Genomic DNA, 18,901 nt, shown 5'->3' with positions numbered 1-18,901 from the left:
AGCTTCTAGTTTTTAGTTAAGCTGCCTGGAAGCTCGTTGCACTTCTGTCTATAGATAACATTATCTTGCTCTCTCTTACGAAGTACATGTTAAGATTTTTTTCTTTGCCTACTGTGCCGTCCAATAGTACGCTTACTTTTTTGTCTGTATTGACTTATCTATCTGTGTTATACGTGGCCGTGCACATTTTAGCGAAACGTTCCTGTTTATTACACTTTCTGCATTCTTGTTCATAACTCGTGGCTTACATGCCCTGTGTTGCATCTTTTGAAGTAGAATTCCATATAGTTTATCGAAAATGGTTTTCTATTTTTATTTTTTACCATGTACTCTTGACTACTTAATGTTTTTGTTGCCCACTCGCTGGTTTTGCACATATTGGTAGCTTTTGTCAGCATCAAGCCTTTTTCCATGATAAGCTTTTATCTAACTTGGCTTGAGTTAATCCTCAACATTATTTTGTCTTCAAATAACTCTTCAGAGTTTTTCTTAAATTGAGACGAGCTTATCTTGCCATAAGTTCGTTCAACAGTTTGCTCTTAACGTGTGAACTTTGATGAAAGATTTATCTCTTGAATGATACATTAATTTTTGGCACAAAAAGCCTCTAAAATTTCGGTTTTATTGTATCAAGACTCTGTTTCTCAGCCTTTTCTAGGTTAACATGATTGTAAGGTTTTATTACCTCAGAGCTTATAGCTAATATAAACGTTGCAACCTGTACGAATACCAATTCTTTTATTAGCAGAACAGTAGTCATATACTGCTTACACTATTGTAGCTCATTCTGCATGGCTTGGCTGAGTAGTAATGTTTATTATAAATCTGTTATTGTATGCACTATCTTTTTTCGGTTTTTTTCTGATATGATGTTATGTGAGAAGTAGGCGTTCTTAAATAATAATTACCAAAATTGCTATATATATGGTTAATGAAGAAACTAAAAACTAGCCTAAGCAAGTGTTAACTGTCGACTGACTAGCAACATGCTTTTTTGCATATATTCATACAAAATTAAATTAGTTTTTGCCATAAGAAGATAAGTCAAAGCATAATAATAAGATTTATTTCAAACTCTTATTGATGGGGTCGTATGGATATGTATATCGATATATATATATATATATATATATATATATATATATATATATATATGCTTCTGAAACTCGCCTGTGTAGTGCTGTCACGCAACTTGGTAAAGAGTTATACACATCATTATAACGTATTAAAATTCATTATACGTTTCAGGAAATAAGAATTTTTGATTTTTTAAGAAAGGTTACCATATTTACTTAAAAAAACAAAAAATTTAATTAACGCTATTCAACATTTTTAAGTAAAACTTTGTTAGATGCACCTTATATGGAGAGTTCATCGGTGAAATGAGCCAGCAAGCAAGCGAGTGTGAAATTAAAAACGTGTGTGTGTGTGGATGTGTGGGTGTATGTGAGACAGCTGCACCACAGGCAGAGTAACTGTTTAACTGTCTCCCTTTCTCTATCTCCCTCCCTCTCACCTGTGCACAATAGTGCACTGCAATTACTTTATCTATTTATATGATATAACTTCTTTTTATCTCTATAAATAATGTAGACAGTCAATCGATTCAAATATTACCAGCGCAAGCAGGTGAAATAATAGTTGAGTGGTCACCCATCCGACTACCAATTGTGCCACCGTATCGGTAGTGGGTATATCTAGTGCTGCATCGTAGAAATCGTATCGTGGCTGTAATATGGGCTTTACTGGGCCTATGTAACAGTTAAGGTACTGTCAGGTAAATAATGTCTGATACGAAACATCTCTTGATGCTTTTTGAGTCTTCGAAAACCATAGTAAAAATAGTTTTTTTTTCTGTTTATCTTTTCGTACGTATACAGGTATGTAAAAAAACGTATGTAATCTAAAAAATAGGTATAATACGACGACTTAACTTTTGAAAACAAAAAAAAACTGTATCTCGAAAAAGAAGCAAAATTGGCTAAAAATAACAATTTCTGCGGGTTTCGTAAGAAGGATCTACATGATCGCGGTATGATCTACAAATAGAGAGAAGTCAAACTATGAACAAACATAATCTCAATTTTTTCATTTTTTGACTCTATCTTGAAAAGTCAAAAAAAAATGTTTATTTAGTATAGCATGTTTCGAAGTTTAATAGGGACGTTGACAAAATCTTCGACAAATTTTTGTTACAACATAACCTCCAAAAAGTAGAAAAATAGTCGTATCTAGAAGAGGAAGCTAGATAGGCAAAAAATAATTTCACGTATAGAAAGTTACTATTAAGGTTCAAAAGTATGTTTTACGAATTTATACAAATAATTGTAATCATTCTGAAAATAATAAGTCATATCTCAAAGGCGAAGCTACAACCTTTATTTCCGACCAAAAATTGGTTTATTTTCTGCTCTTTATAATGTATTACAAAAAAATTGTCACGTGACCAAAACCTATATTCTTTTTTATTAACCTAATAATTAGTAGAAATCAGTAAAACACGGGTGAATTTCAATATTCACGTATCAGTTATTATAGAAAACGAACTTAATGAGAAATTACAAGTTTACAATGAAAAATAGCGTTATGTCTATTGCTTTATTTAATCTAAGTAAGATATAGTGGATTATTTTTCTTGTATGATAGCCAACATTAAAAAAAACTTGTATTTGTCGTATAAAAAGATTCCAACAAGAATTTATTGTACACATATGATGTCATATCAAATGCACGATGAATAATTTCAAATGAAAGAAATTTTTATCCCGCGTAACGGGACAAAAGTACCTTTTTTCAGCGCCATACAGAAAAAATTTTTGCTTCTTCTGCACTACATGACCAACAATTCATACATGTATTACATAGATCATACCAAACATAGAAGTACGTACAATGCACGAATTATAACATAAGTATTATATCAAGGTATATGTATTGTATACACATGCGAGCTTGAATACGTAATAATATTTAAATTCTCACTATTTTAATATGGGGTTCTATAGGTCTGTTGAATTTAGGTGTATTCCAATTTTCTCAGTTTTTGTTATACCAAGCTTGATAACATTTGAGTTAGAAGTTTCACTTCTGCCGGGGGACCCAAGACTAATACCTGGTTTTATTTAATAGCTACTTTATAATCTCTTACATCTATAAATTCAAAAAATGCAGCAAATAAATTGCATATTTTTTCAGGTCTATTATTTGGAATAACAGTTTCCAATAATATCAAAGCTGGAAGACCCTCATTCAAAATTGCTTCATCTACTTCTTCATCTTCACCAGTACCAACTATGTCAGAAGACTTATTGTCAACAAAATACTTAGATGATAAAGTGATGGTAAGAAATATAACGATAAAAAGAATTCTTCTGCTGTATTAGATTACATTGCCTAAACTGTAACAATGATTAATACATTATCCTAACAGAAACATTTACAAAAGTTCTTACAGCTTTTTTTTATAATAGGTACAAATTCTTTGCTACTACTTTTCCACCCTCTAGGCACAAAGTTTGAGAGCGCAAATAAATTAGCAGGTGCAAAATAAAATAGCAAGTGCAAGTAAATTGGTCTTTTCTTTGTGAAAATACAGTTGTTCATTAGCATTTGGAGAATTTACAAGACAGTGAATCATCTATAAATAGAGAATAGAAATGACAAGTCAGTTTTTTACCTGGTATGACAATAGCAACTTCTCGTTCTAATCCTTGTCTTAGTTAAATATGCACAAGGTGTGAACTTTTATTTTAACTGAGCTTGCAGTTAATATCTAAAAGTTAAAGAAATTGCTAGCGTAGAAAAATAGTTATTTCAACCAACGTTGTAAGTTTTAGACCAGGGAACCTAGTCATACCTTTACATGTTTACATTATTTTTTTTGCAACAGTATGGTGGTCAACTTCCTTTTTATTAACTGTGTTTTTAGTTTCAAGCAATCTATCATTCAGCAAGACTGTTATCTTCAAATTGTTTTGAAAAAACTTTAGCAAGTGTAAGACCCTATTCGTTTGTGAATAAATACATCTAATTTAGTATTAATAAATTACAATTTTCATAATGTCACACTTGAGGTAGAACATGTACAGAAAAATTTTCATTTGTATCTGCAATCATGGTCACAGCAGTCAAAATTTTTAATTTTTCCGTTTCTAATGATGTACAATATGGTTTAAAAAATTTTAGTGTATAGTACTAAAGACATTGACATCTACTGTATTATTAAGTTATCCTGCAGGATGCTCTATATTTTTATTTTATTTTATTTTATTCTATTTTATTTTATTTTATTTTATTTTTTTTCGTTTTGTAAAGCAAAGCGGAGAAACTCTTCAGAGATACTTTGGCTATTCTTGTAGTAGTATCATGTGTTTAGCTTGTGTGTTCACGGACTAAGAACTAACCTCCCGTTAAAACTAGTCCGCTAAAAGACAAAAGGTATCTAAGAACAGATGGAACGATAACAAACAACTAGGGCCGTTTAAGGCTAGCTCGCTTTTAAAGAGATGAGAGGAGGGGACGAGCTTTTGGCACTCACATATCTCTGCAAAGTGAACATTGTATTACACCAAAGTAAAGTTGAAAGGGTTTAGATGTTAGTGTAATAGTATGTACATGGAACAAGTGAGTCTACTGTGTATTGTATGTTGTTGTCGAAAGACGTAGAAAGTTATGGAGGCTCTGTAGATTTTGCACAAGATCGCATGGACGTCTTAAGATTGAAGCGTTCAGATTAGACGTTTGAGAGCGTGGCGATGATATGGTTTTGGTGTTCCATAATGGAGACAAAAATTTTAGACGCAAGTATGAGGGCTACTTCAAGTGGTGGAACAATGTTTAACATGCAGATTTCAGTTTTCTCGATGTTTCATGGAGTATTCATTACCAGCGTCAATATCTCTATGACAAAGTCTTGGACACTCGTTCATCGGTTTTTCTTTGCATCCCCCCACGTAAGGATTGCGTAAGTTCTAATGACTTTAATTATGGCGTTAAAGATGCTTAACTGCGTATTCTAGAAAATTACTTCGTTATTGAAAAAAGGGCTTTAGCTACACAAATTATCGATATCCAAGTGCAGTTGATAGTTCAAATGTACGTAACTCCCTGATTTAGTAAAACACAAAGATACTCGATGGAGTAGTTCTAGTAAATTTCTATTGCATTGACACTTATCTTCTAGAATTTTTTTTATAAGTCAAGCATGAATGTGGTCTTTAACTCACAGACTACCAGTTTTAATAGAATATATCAGTTATAGAGAGCAATGATATACTTATTTAAAAGGGTAGTGCACCGAAAATGACGTTTTTGCATGCAGATGACCACAACATCGTCTGCGTAGATGTATGTGATAATGTCTTCGTGTTGGAGCACGTCATGGCAGAATATATTAAAAAAAGAGAGAGTTTGAAGACTTAAGGAACTTCAGTGGTTATTTTATGGCGATTGGAGAGACAGTCACATATTTAAACCTAGATAGAAAAACTGGAGTCCACATTCAGAAGAATCTTGTTTTTCGTGGCATGCTTGTTAAGACGGTTGAGGATAACACTTTTGTTAATTTTATTAGGCGAGTACAGTAAATCAACGGGTCAATGGCTCAACGTGTTGCAGAGAGATTTATCTGAATTTAAAGAAAAAATAACCATTGACTCGTTCTACGCTCTTGGAAAAAAACGAAGGCACATCATTGCAATGATGATATCACAAATCACCGTAATAAATTTCTGAGTAAAGATTTTAAGGACACTGAGAGATCTCATCTATGCAAGGAGCTTTTTAAGTTTTTAAGGAGCAGATCATATATATAAATTTAAAAGATGTGCAGTGCTTTAAATAAGGGTTGTTTAGAATCTTCCACTGGACCTTGAGGTCCATTCCTACTTAATTCTAATCTGATTCTTAAAGGCTCAAACAATAAATTTCCAATTAATTTGCAAATATCTCTGCATTGTCAGAGTTGAGTCATTAAAATTTGTTTACTTTGTGAAGAAAAGAAGGCAAGGTTATTAATTCTTAAGTTTCTTCATGACCTCCCAAGCATTTCCTAAGTAGATCTCTGTTTTTGCTATCGATAAGTCTAATTGCTTCTTTTAGAACTAGAAAACTTGGGACTTAACTTCTTGTCTATTGATTTTTTATAATATTCATTAAAAGTAACGTAAATTTTTAGTTCTTGTTATTATTGTTTGCTTAGTAGTTTTTGAACTCTTTTATTTTCACTAACGAGACACCTGTGGTCTTTGTTAAGTTGAAATACATGTTGTGGTACCGTAGTTGTTATAGTAGTATTTTTAGTGTATTTGTTGAGTTTGTCAGTAAGTTAATCAACTGCTATATACAGGTTCGCTTAGGATTTAACGAAGGAACTCTTAAAAAGAGAAGATTCAAGATTATAACCAAGGTGGGCCCAGTCTATCTAGCTAGTGGTGACAGGAATATTTAAGAGAAATGTAGAAATCTTTCGGTAAACTCCATTATGATAGCATGGAAGGTCTAGGAAGGTTCGTAGTTCCATCAGGATGATCAAATTTTTGATCACGAAGATGTCTAAGATGCTTGGATCCTAATCCAGGCAGCTTAGATAGTGGATTGGTTTAAAAAGAACCTCAATGTTGATGTTAAGGTTATGCAAGAGTTTAAGAAGCAAGCGTCCTTTCGATTTTTTGTGTTTGCAACCCCACTATTTGTGCTTAGAAGTAAAGTCACTTGCTATAATTGTAGGGCTGTTAGAGTCATTTAACGAAGTTATGCAAAAAAAGGTTTGAAATGTCCTTGCAAGAGAAGTAAAGAGAGTTGTTTTTAATGGGAGTGAAGAGAATGGTGTAAACTTTGACTCAAACTGCTTCACTTTGCAGCGTCCGTACTTAACACAATGGCAGATTCCCTTGAAAACAGAATATCACCACTCTACCATGAGATTGCTTGCATCAGTCTTTTTTGTTAACGATAAGGTTTTGGAAGTAAAGTGACTTTGCATTGTCTAGGTGCATTTCAGTTATGAATAAGAGATCGATATTTTTAATCAGCAGTACATTAGCTAGCTCAGTCATTTTGTGTGTGATGCTGTTTGTGTTTCAGTTAAGTAATGTAAGATTTTTGTCTGGTGTGTTGCTATTTGGTTGGCGTTAAGGCCAAACATTGTCTGGTCGAAAAGTACCAGCAGATTCCAGATTGACTGGAGAATAGTCTTGGTTGTAAAAAGAGTGTTTAGAAGTAAAGCCTTAGGTTGAGCTCTTACTTCTTCCAGTGAAGAAAATACCACGTTCTTATATGACATCCTGTGCAGGCACGTGGTGGTTGAACCTTAAGTTGTATGATGGGAGGATCTTTCAAAAGAAGGAGAAGGAGTGGTATTTTTCCAGGCACATGAAATAATTATTAGGGGATTTTCTGGTACTAATGTTAAAAGGTGCATTGCTCACTTTTGTAATTTGTTCAGTAGAGGTCACTTGGTTAATGGTTATTTTTATACAGATCTCTATAGCATGGCCACAAAAACTACAGATAAAGGCATCGTGGCAGAAGACGGTCGTATGATTCAACTTCTGGTAGTATGGGCACTGTGGAATATTGTTTACTTCACAATCTTATTAACTTTGACAGTATTGCCTCTGAGTGATCTGAGATCAAAGATAAAAATTTTAATGGAATGCAAATCCTCGAGATACACGATAATCAGTGCCTAGATTTAATTATTTACCTTTGGTCATGCGATGGACACAACAGGCAAAGGGAACTTTTTCCTGGATCATGTCGAAGATTTACTTTTCTATGTAACTGATGTTAATTCCACGGATGACAACAACCACTTAACGATTTTTGTAATGCTGATGGGTGTTGATTTGGTTCTTTTCCCTCAAGGTCATGTATGATTTGTCTTAAACTGTTGACGTTATCAGGTTCTACACAAGTGCCCTTAAGATGGTAGTTATGTGACAGGCATAATTGTTCTCCACAATGACGGTTTTGGGAATCTTGGGTCCGAGTATCTGGTCCAAAATCGTGATTAAGGGGAAAAAATCTTTTCTTGGGGGTGCTAATATCTGCCTACATTTTAGAGTATGCAGGGTTTTTGAGGTGTACGTCGAAGGTATGCTTTTTCACTTGTGAAGAGGTTATCGTTAGGGACTCGAAGTTTCGTACTTATTCAGTCTTAATATTAGAGAACTCAAGCTCAGAGTTTTTGGAGTTTGTCTCACCCTTTCTGCACCTTTTTTTATGAAGGGCTTTGCAATAGACGAGTCCATGGAAGTTTTCTCCACCAACTATGGGCTAAGCAAAAAAAAAATTGCATTACTTCCGAAGTAAGAGAACTAAGAGGGTTTCAGGGGTTGCGACTGGCGGTTCAGCGAGTTGTATAGCCGGGGCCTTTTAAAGTTATTATTTGTTCGATAAAATTTTTAAGCTTGACAAAGTTCTTACTTGCTATATATCCCAGGAACTAAACCTATTTATGTTGGTTTGACAGGTCTTTTAAGACCATGGCAAGTACTGTTTTATTCCAGAAGATAGGGCTTTGTAATCGTTGGCTGTTGCATTTGATGACGTGAGAATCTTGGCTGCTGTTGTGCTTGAAAGATTGCTAATCTACTAGCTAGTTATCTGGTATGCTAAACATTACGCATACAAGAAACATACGAGCTGATACCTCAAAAAATAATGCGTTTCGTTTTAGATAACAGCTCTTTGAAGAAGTAAGTTATAGTGAGCATGTACTGTAGACTAGCTACTGTCGATTTTGTTTATCGGCATCCTTGTAAAGGGCCAGCCATGTAATACATCTCTGACAGTGGCATGTACATGCTATAAGGATGCAACGTAAATTACAAATAGTGGATAAAGAAATAGGTTTTGAAAAAGGCCGTAAAGAAGAAACTAAATGTTTAGTGGTAAGCAATGCCCCACTGCGTGGTCCATGCCTAAACCACCCATTAACTAAAACTCAAAAAAGTAAAATGAAGCCCCAGGCAAAGCAGGTCTTTTTTTCTAAGCCTTATTAATACTTATTTGACAACTTTTTACTTAACATACTAGTAAAATCAATATAATTAAAAATAGAAAGTGTACTATGTAATGGTTAAATGACTAATACATCGACAAATTTATTAAAATCAAGTAACTATGCAAATAAACAGGTAAATTCGGTTTACTTTATAAAAACTCAATGCTTTTTTTTCAACCCACTTTGTTTTTCTTAACAGTTTTTATTCATGACAAGTTTCTTAAGCTGTGGAAGGGGTTATAAAGATGTAGTTCTCACCACGTATTTAATTTTTTTAAATAGAAATTAAAGAAAAAATAAAATTAGTGAACATTCCTAAAAAATAAAAAGTCAATAACACATACTTGAAAATTAAATTGGGGGTGGGTAATTTGAATTCAATAATGTTATAGTGTATTTGTATAATAAATGTATATTTTTTTCACAAATTTTTCTAATAAGCCGGAGAAAATACAGTAACAGTATAGACCATACAACAAACGATAATCTTAATAAAACAGTGAGAAAATTTATATAATTTTTTTGATTATTATACTAAACAATATTTGTAAAAATAAGTCTGACCATAAAATTTTTGTAAAAGTGGAGCAATAGTTATGGTGATAATGTTTTTCAGTACAGCTGATTTATTTTATAGTGGTGCATATGTAAAAACTACAAAATTATTTAGATATAACTTTGGAGGATGAACTGCTACTTGGAAAAAAGGAAGAACTAAAGTCCTCATATCAAAACTTTCCTTACATGTAAGTAAAACATCTCATCGGTGTTTTATAATTGACTCAAATCATACTTTAGTAAGCCTATTACTCTCTCTGGACATCTTCTTTTGTGCTCACGAGGATGTAAGACTAATAAAAGAGTATGTATGCAAATTGTGCAAGAGACAAACTAGGAGGTAAAAAATGTTGTTCAGTAACAGTTTTGATTATCAGATTTGTTTAAAAAGGTATAAATGAAATCACGTGTTCGAGAAAGAGTTATACAACTCTTTTTTTTTAGTTGTACTCGTTGGTGTGTTCTTTAGCTTGTTTTTTATAAAAAACCTCTTAATAACAAATTAAAAAATCATTAAGGCACACAAAACTAAACAAAATTCATCCAAAAAGCCAAGACATAGATGACTACTGAACGATTTTAGGCAAAAATTTCTACAATTAAAAAAAATATGTTCTGTAACAATATCTTGAAGGACCACAGATTTTTGAAATAAACGTAAATGACGGTAAAGTTGCTTATTAAAAAACCTACAAAATGCTGCTAGACCTCAAAATTGATTCTTTTGTTTATTCACTAAGTTTCATTTACTCTTAAAGTAGGGCATCCCTTCAATTGTTAATAACTCATAATTCTTACAGCTAAGTAATATACAAAAAAAGTGTAAATTGTGTGTCAAAATAGTGTTAGCAAATGCTCTTGATTAAAATTAAATTATTTTGATAGTTTTCTAACAAAGTCAAATTCTTATCAAAAAGTTCTTTGTTAAAAAAATGCCGTTTTTTTTTTTTTTTTTTTTTTGGCATCTAAGAATAGTAGTTAAAACATTAATTTTTTTAACAAAATTATAGTAAGGTCTTTGCATAAAAAATTTTATTTAGTACATTTTGTGTAATTTTGAAAATTAATGGACCTGTTCATATTCTTATTTTTTAATAAAAATTAAAAAATATATAGTACCTGAAAATATGATTTTTTTAAAATTATAGCCAACACTAAATACATGTGACATTGTGAAGTATACATAACTCGTAAATTTTCTAAAGTTAAACACACTTGTGAGTGTGTTTTTTGAGTATAGCTGCTAGTTTTCTGCGGACCTTTAAGTTTTTTTTAATTTTTGCACCCTTTTTTTTTGGATACATCTACGTCATTTAGTTTTTTAAGTTAATTTAAATTCTTAATGGTAGTAAATATACGTACAAGCATTCATCTAAGGAATGCAACAAATAGAGACACAGAAAAAAGCAGCAAATTCCAGAGTCTCAGGAAAACTTAGGAAAAAACTTGATCAACAAAAAAATAATGTTAAACATAATTAGATGTGTTAGAATCTTGGCATGGGGCAAACTACAATTGATGTCTACTAAAATAGAAAACAGACAAAAACATGACCACGTCATCTGACAACATTTCTGAATTTTTTATCACAGCAAAGACTACTTTTAAAGGGCTGGAATTCATTGTGATTGAAATTGAGGATCCTACCAAGTCAAAAAACTCTTTACATAATTAAATTACTTAGAGTTTAGAGGTAGACAATTTCCTTAACCTTATTATTATGGACACTACAATGGTTCTCATTCGAATAATTTCTTTTTAAATTTGCTTCTTAATTGTCATCAGAGATCCCTTACTCAAAATAATTTGAAGAACATCGTAACTAAAGAAAATTTAGGCCACTTATTAAAGAATCACAGACGTTCAATTATCTCTAACAAAATAAATTCCAAATTGTTTCAGAAAAAGAACGTTACACTAACTCAAAAAGGTTTTTTTAACGTCAGGCTGAACTACGTTACTTACGAATTAAAAACAAACAATCCTTCAGATATTTTATGAAAATGAATACCCACAAGAAAATGACATCCAAGAAAAAATTGAAAGAAGTAAAACATTTGTCAAAGAATTATAAATTATACACTGAGAATAATATTGGTGCAAACAAATTGTCAACAATAAAGACTCTAAAGATTAAGAATGGCTTAAAAAAAAAAGTCACTATCACAGCTTTTTTGTCAGAGAAAAATTATGCCATCTGGAAGTCTAGCAACTACGACAGCTATTGAAGTATTTAAAGCAATAAATAGACCACTATTAAATGACATAAGAGAGTTAGAACTCAAAGGAACTGACGTCACTGTCTCTCGGATCTCAGACGTCTTTTGCTATCATTTATAATGACCATTTTTCCGTTTGTTATTTAGGAGTTAAATCTTGCCTTTCTCAATAAGACCTCAGAAAAAACATATTCTTATGATAACACTGGACAGGGTTAACTGCTGTCTGAATAAGTACTAAGGCCAAATAGTATGTCTGCTAAGAGGATTAATTTATAGTACTCCTATATGTAAAAAAAATATGATAAATGTCTTACTAATAAAGCCTTCACACTAAACCAAGAGACAGATATTTATTTGACTTGTCTTTTTACTTAGAGAAAAATAATAAGGTGGAGATATTCGTGATGTATGTTGATAACACTTCAGAAGCTTAATACATAATAACGTAAGCAAATAAGATTAAGTGTAGCTTAACTAAAATGTTGGAAATAACAGATTTAAAAGAACCCAAACAATATCTTCGTATGGTAATTTTGTAAAATAAAAATTAAAAAAACCTTTCTTCAAAATTAAATAGAGTATACTTTAAAAACTTTGAATGGATTTCAAATGCATGTCAGAAAATTCCTATAGTGTCAAGACAAATGAAAGCTAAGAAATTAAGAAACTCAGAGAGTAGTAGTAGATCAAAAAAATCACAGTGGAGTAAAGGTTGTTAAAGAGAAGCTTTAAAGAGTCTTCTTTGTTTAGCAGGAGAAACTTGTTTAGAAATATCCTTTACAGTCAATTTAACAAGCCCACTGAACTTGACTGAAAAAACTTAAACATTAATGCTGATAAATAACACTTGCTTAAGAATTTTTTAACAATCCACAATGACTGGTGGCTGTAGTATGAAATTGTTTAAAGACATTGTACAAGAAAAACGGCCAAAGTTCTAGAATTTTTACACCTTCTACCCCTTAAAAAAAAATTACTAAAATATCTATCAAGAATGGCCAAGCAGGAGCATACACTAAACTCCCTAGTACGTCTAGAATGTCTAGTCTAAAAGTTACATAATGACTTAATTGAGTGATTTCTCTACGACTTACTCTGCGCTAAGCTGTTGCCAGTGTGTACGTCATTTGAACCTCTAAAACTTGTAGACAAGTCGTGCAAATCCTAAAAAAATTTAATTAAAATACTAAGTCACCGATAACCTAGCGTGCATAAGTATACTTGTTTTTTTGAATAGTTACTTTTTTTAAGTATACTTAACTTTTTGCGAATTCTCTTTTTACCGTGTATATCAGTGGACCATGCAATTAAACTCTTTTTAGCGAAGAAATATTATTGAACCACAAGGACGTTTGGGTAAGACAATGCTTACTCACTGCGTTAAAAAGCTTAGAGCAAATCAATGTCAACAATGATATAAAAATGTTTTTTAATTTATGATGTATAATACTCAAACGAAATACTAATTATTAATTGAATAATTGATTAATTATCAGCGTAAATATTAATATTCCAATTAGTTAGGTTACCAAATTACCGAATTAATCATGTTCTCATTCTATTTATGAGGTTTCTATTTTTAAATCTCGCGCCACCCGATTTCCACGCCCCATCTACCGAGCAACACCTGATATTAGTTTCAGTGGCTTCAAGCTGACACGGTCACGCTTAGTTTTCTTCTGCAGTCGAAAACAGTATTCACTGTGTTGTACATAGGTACATCTATGTATACGTATATACCTACTTGTATACTTACCGGGAGCACATGTGGTGAGTGTGGCATTATAAAAATATGATGGACACTTGTACAACTATATACTCTTTCACAAACAGCTACTATTCGTCTGATCTTGGAGCAGCTCGTCTTGATTCCGGACACTTAGCCGAGCTATATGGTGGGCGGGGTAGGGGATGTTAGATTTTTTTCGTAATGGAATTTCTTGATTTGGTCGCCACGCTCAAAGCCTGCGATAAAAGTCATGCAATAGCTTAAAAAGTAGTAATTCGTATTAACGTGATAAAATTAAAGTTTGTGTAAGTGAGTGTAGTAAGTGTTGCAATTAAACATGGTTTAAGCATATCACATAAGAGATCTACGGTTCTTTTGTATGTATGACCGGAACTTCAAGTCACATCTTACTCCAAAATCACACCTAACATTGCCAAATAGTTGGTGTCCCTCAGGGGCCCTCTCTATCGTAGGAGTAAGACAAGTTAGGCAAACTTGAGGCACCTTCAGCTGGAAGTAACGCAAACGCAAGATTTTTTTGTAACACGGTTACACCAGCACTGGCATCAACGACTGGTAACTGGGGCTTAATTTTATTGTCTGGCCACGAGGCAGAAAAACTATGCGGAGTTAGTACATGTGCGTGCTATAGGGTGGAAAATATATAATATGTACATACAATCACGAGCTGACAGCTTAGTCAGAGGTTGGAATGTATAAACTTCGAATGCTAGATTCAAAGAGTTCAGCATTGCTCTAAACTGTAAAACCTAAAATGGCTACGCACAAACAGTTATACTAAATGCATTTAATGCGTGTTTTTACTCTCTGAAGCTTGACCCTTGTACTCTGACTGTACAATGTTTTATTTTCGTATGACTGCAACAAAAATCATTTAAATGTAATTCAGGCCTAAAGTTAGACAAACCGTCAATTTTTTGAATCAATACGGTATTTTTGATGAATTAAATAAGTTTGATGAAGATATTTATGAAAAAATTTATCTTAATGCTATAGACTAACAAAAATACACAAAAAAGACTTTCCTATCCATATCATTGTCTCGACACTGAATTCACCTACCTCTAGTTTTTCAAAATTTCTTTCTGAATTTTTTAAAAGTAATATTCAACTGGCAAACTCACACGTCAAATATAGTTATGAGTTAAATGATAAATTAGAAGATATTATCATTTCACCTGGTAACGCTCTTATTTGTCTAGATACAGTTAGTTTCTTTACTAATACTAGTGAAGCCTTAACCATAAATATAAAAAACATTTTTGGAAAATCTTGAATGGTTAAACCAATGTTACTCTCAATGAATTTTGCACAGGTGTATCTTTAATTTTGAATGAAACTTTTTCCATTTCAACAAGAAATTTCATAAACAAGTTTTTGGCTCTTCAATGGGCAGTCCCTGTAGTTCAGGACTGTGTGATCTTGTAATGCGTTTACTTGAAATTTCATGCTTGAAGAAGTTATGTTTTGATGTTCCACTGTATGTGTGGTATGTGGATGATGTTCTCATATGTGTGCCTACTAAATATATTAACTATACTAAAAATATTTTTAAGAGCTATTGTCCGGAATTACAATTTACTGTTGAGACATGCAATAACAACGGCAATAGTTTCTTACATTTAAAAATAATTGTTCGACAAAATAATACAGTACTAACTCATTAGTACCAAAAACTTCACTTGGAAAACATGTAACTGAGCCACTCGGTACAAATAATGTCATTTACCATATACCATGTGCGAATTGCAGCTGTTGTTATGTCGGTCCACCATCGAGAGCACTAAAATTAAGAATGGCCAAACGCAAAACAGATATAGAGAAAAGAAAAAACATGTGTACTTTTACAACATAGCATTAAATTTTCCCACACAACTTTTATTTTGATAAAATAAGAATCTTAGCCACAGAACAAAATTACAAAAAGCGCGTTTTTTCCAAAATGTTAAATATTTATTTTTTCAATAATAATATTACTAGACAACAAGATGCAGAAAAATCAAAAAATTGTTAAAAGTTTGTCGTTTAGTTAATTAAGGAAATAGACGAACCTTATATATATAATTCAAGGGCCTTTTTCATCTATTTTATTAGGAAAATATGAACTGTTAAAGTGCATCTCACAAGGAACTGCTTGCGATTCCTATTTGATTGTATTATGTACGTATACAATGTCATTTGTGTATGTACAGGGCATGAAAGCAACTAAATTTGAAATTCTGACAACATTACGAATTTACATCGCTTTCACAAGAATCAGAGGTATGTTATACACTTCACCCAGTTTGCGTCAATTGTATTTACTAAAATTCGTATTTTAAAGAATTTTCATTGATAATAGATTTATGTACCTGATGAAGGCCAGGACATTGTCCAAATGGCCGAAACATCGTTTTATTTTTAATAAACATAAAATTTGACAGTATTACCAATGGACATTATTTTAAGAAATTAAAAATTTTTTCGCTGAATATATTAAGATAAATAAAATGCATAAGAATCAATTTTTTTGCCCAGATGTATACCATCAAAGTCTAGATACTGGGGTCTAATCTAGATAAAAAATTTCACATTGTGGTATGACTAACAAACACAGTTACTACGGCAAAGGGCATGGGAGGGGGCAGTTGCCTAAGAAATCTAAATAATAGTAGGATGGTTCGTCTTTGCTTGTTTTCACATCAAATCGCTATCGCGATCAAACCCCAGGTAAAGTCTATAATTCATTAACAACGCAGCAGTGCCAAAATTATAATAAAATCAGCAACTTATAACTTTTATCCTTTGCTTATAGGTGTGCTAGTAAAAAATAAAAATTGTATTTAGTAGCGTTTAAACTGCCGACCTATATGGCCACCAACGACAGCGTACTTTGTGTTTGTACCTACTTGACTCGTTTTGTGCGTTACTGTCATGTACTAGTTTCCAAAAATTTCTTACTTTTTGCAACGCCTTGTTAAGCTCTCTGGTTTATTTAAAGATACTACTTAAGCAATAATTTTACAACAGTACTAGGTAACTAACACTGTCTTTATTTCAATTTATTTAAAGTTTGTAAGAGTTTTTAGTTATTGTTTATACAATATTTAATAGCCAGCGTAGTTTGTTACTTCGTTTTGTATTATTTACGTTACCTATTATTTTATTTGATGAGAGCTACGTTTAACATTACTTTATTTGGGGACACTAACGTATTTTGTTAAGTATCGTGGTACATTTACCTAATTTTTGTTGCGGCTGCCTATATACGTCACTTGTTATGGTTTAGTAAAATTCTTTGCCTTAGCCTGAAAAACGTACTGATTTTACTAACATTCAGCAAATGATAAATAATAAAAGAAGTTTTTTAGTTACATAGTCCACTCAGGTTTAATCTCAAACATTGGTCCTTAAAGCCAGATGTACTAAGAAGAGAGTTTTTGCTTTTGTGCACGAGGCCACATGCGTGAATAAGAGTTAAACATTTTGGCTTGTCTGCAGCTTCTTTCTCTTGACAAGTGATGTGCAGACGCTGTGAGTACACCAGCAAGCTGACCGTCTCTCTTTATCGTATCGCATATGTTATCATGAGTAAGTGCCCAATGCTGTTTTATCTCAAACTTGAGTACAATTGACTCAGTAGCTATGTACTTAGCTTTCACTACAACCTTGCTTATTGGTGGAAGCATATTACCAGCTTTGAGACCGACCTAAGCCTTTATTAAATCTGCCCATAGGGGCAAGTAAGTGAGGAAGTCTTGACTACTCCCGTACAATTAGTTTTAGCTACGTATGATTAAGGAGTGTATTTTGCACTCTAAAGTCTTATAAATGCTTCAAGATTGTGTGTGTAGATTATTTGAATGGTGCCAACATCAAATGAGCAAAAAAGTAACTTAAACTGCAGTATTATTCTGTTAACTGAGCCCATCAAATTTTATTCGGGTGTAGTATGACAAACGAAAAACCTTCAGTACGTTCACTTTACCTTAGATGTACGTACTGATTAATTATACAACGTATACATGCCATACTTTATTAAAACCATTGGTAGTTATAACTCAAGCTCCAAGGTAAGAACGCATACGCACTAAATCTGGATTTAATGAGAACAGCATTGCTTTGAACTACGTATGTAAAGATACCTGTACTACATGCTGTTGATAGGTGTTATCCCTCTTAAACTCAACCCTTGTACTCTCTCAGTGTGAATGTTTTTTTCCGTGTACTGCATAATTGTAAGATAGTTAAACTTTCAAACTTTTTTACGTACTAGTTAGTTGTTACGTTCTGAGTTAACTAAAATGTTTTCATGATGTCTTGTATCGCTTTCTAAAAAAAAATGTAGGAAAATGTCATCTTTCAAGCTAGTCTTGGTTTCATGCTCTTATCTTCTGCCATATTGTTAGCTACTTAATAGCAGAGTTACTGTATATTTACAGACGGTTACAAAGACTTCATAAGAATTATAAATTTGTTCTTCCTTATCTCTGTTTCATTTTTTGTATTTTTCTTAATTGTAATTTTATTCTTTTATTAATGATTTTTTCTTAATTAGGATAATTGTTCTATTTAATGTATTTTTCTTTTTCACTTTGTGGTGTGTTTATTTTCTCATTTATATTTTTTAATCAATTTTCTGTAATTATTACAACTGTTTAGTATTTTTTACGCTCTTCAATTTACTGTTGTTTGTTTTTCATTTGTTTATTATTTATTATTGTTGTCGTTTTTTTTTTTTTGTTATCTTCCTCATTAACTTTTATCTTATTTGTTTGTCTCTTTTTTTACTTTCTGATTTTAGTCTATAGGTGTGCTATAGGTGTGACAACTCTCTAACGTTTTTCCTACTTGGCCCTGAGTTTTTTAGCACAATCCATATGCTAGAACTATATGGCGATTTTGATGGCTTGATTATACCCTTGTTTAAGAATTTATCCAGTTTTATTCGCATCTACCTTTATAACTCTACAGAATGCTAAGCCCTTCTAGCAGTAATAGGTTTATCTGTTGTTGCATGTATACTCTGTTTAAATCAATTATATGCTTTTGGCAGTTCACCTTCCAGGCCAAATATGAGAAAGTTAAATTCTATAAGCTTCCTTACCTGCTTCATTTCTTCTTTGTTGCAGCTTTACGTGACGACAAGTTTCATTCATTAACCCGTGCTCGCATTTTAGCCTTTTTGATAGTATATTGTGCCTTCGTATTTCTCTAATTTTTTTGTTTCCCCCTTTGCCTAATGCTTATTTTTTTAAATATTCATTGATGCGGCATAGTTTTTCTCTGGCTGCTTTTTTTCTGAGTTTTTGCTCAATCCCAAGTGAGAAAGCTTTATCATCGCTTCCCGTAAGCCTCTAGCATCGTATCTTTTGATGCTAAGTT

At 32.4% G+C, this 18,901-nt stretch overlaps 1 protein-coding gene across 1 annotated transcript in view; it reads left to right on the top strand.

Moving 5' to 3' along the window:
- Positions 1–3,203: 3,203 nt before the first annotated feature.
- LOC106646906 (uncharacterized) overlaps positions 3,204–18,901 on the top strand; it is a 211,030-nt gene continuing 195,332 nt past the window's right edge. The window contains exon 1 of the mRNA XM_089595738.1: positions 3,204–3,341. Coding sequence (XP_089451864.1) covers positions 3,294–3,341 — 48 coding nt within the window. The 5' untranslated portion in view covers positions 3,204–3,293. The remainder of the gene's footprint in view (positions 3,342–18,901) is intronic.

Source organism: Copidosoma floridanum, unplaced genomic scaffold, assembly GCF_036245765.1.
Source record: "Copidosoma floridanum isolate Cflo_tuat_1 unplaced genomic scaffold, Cflo_Japanese_pri ptg000027l, whole genome shotgun sequence".
Taxonomy (NCBI): Eukaryota; Metazoa; Arthropoda; class Insecta; order Hymenoptera; family Encyrtidae; genus Copidosoma; species Copidosoma floridanum.
The sequence above is the reverse complement of the archived record's forward strand: the minus strand, read 5'-3'. Positions and strand labels throughout refer to the sequence as shown.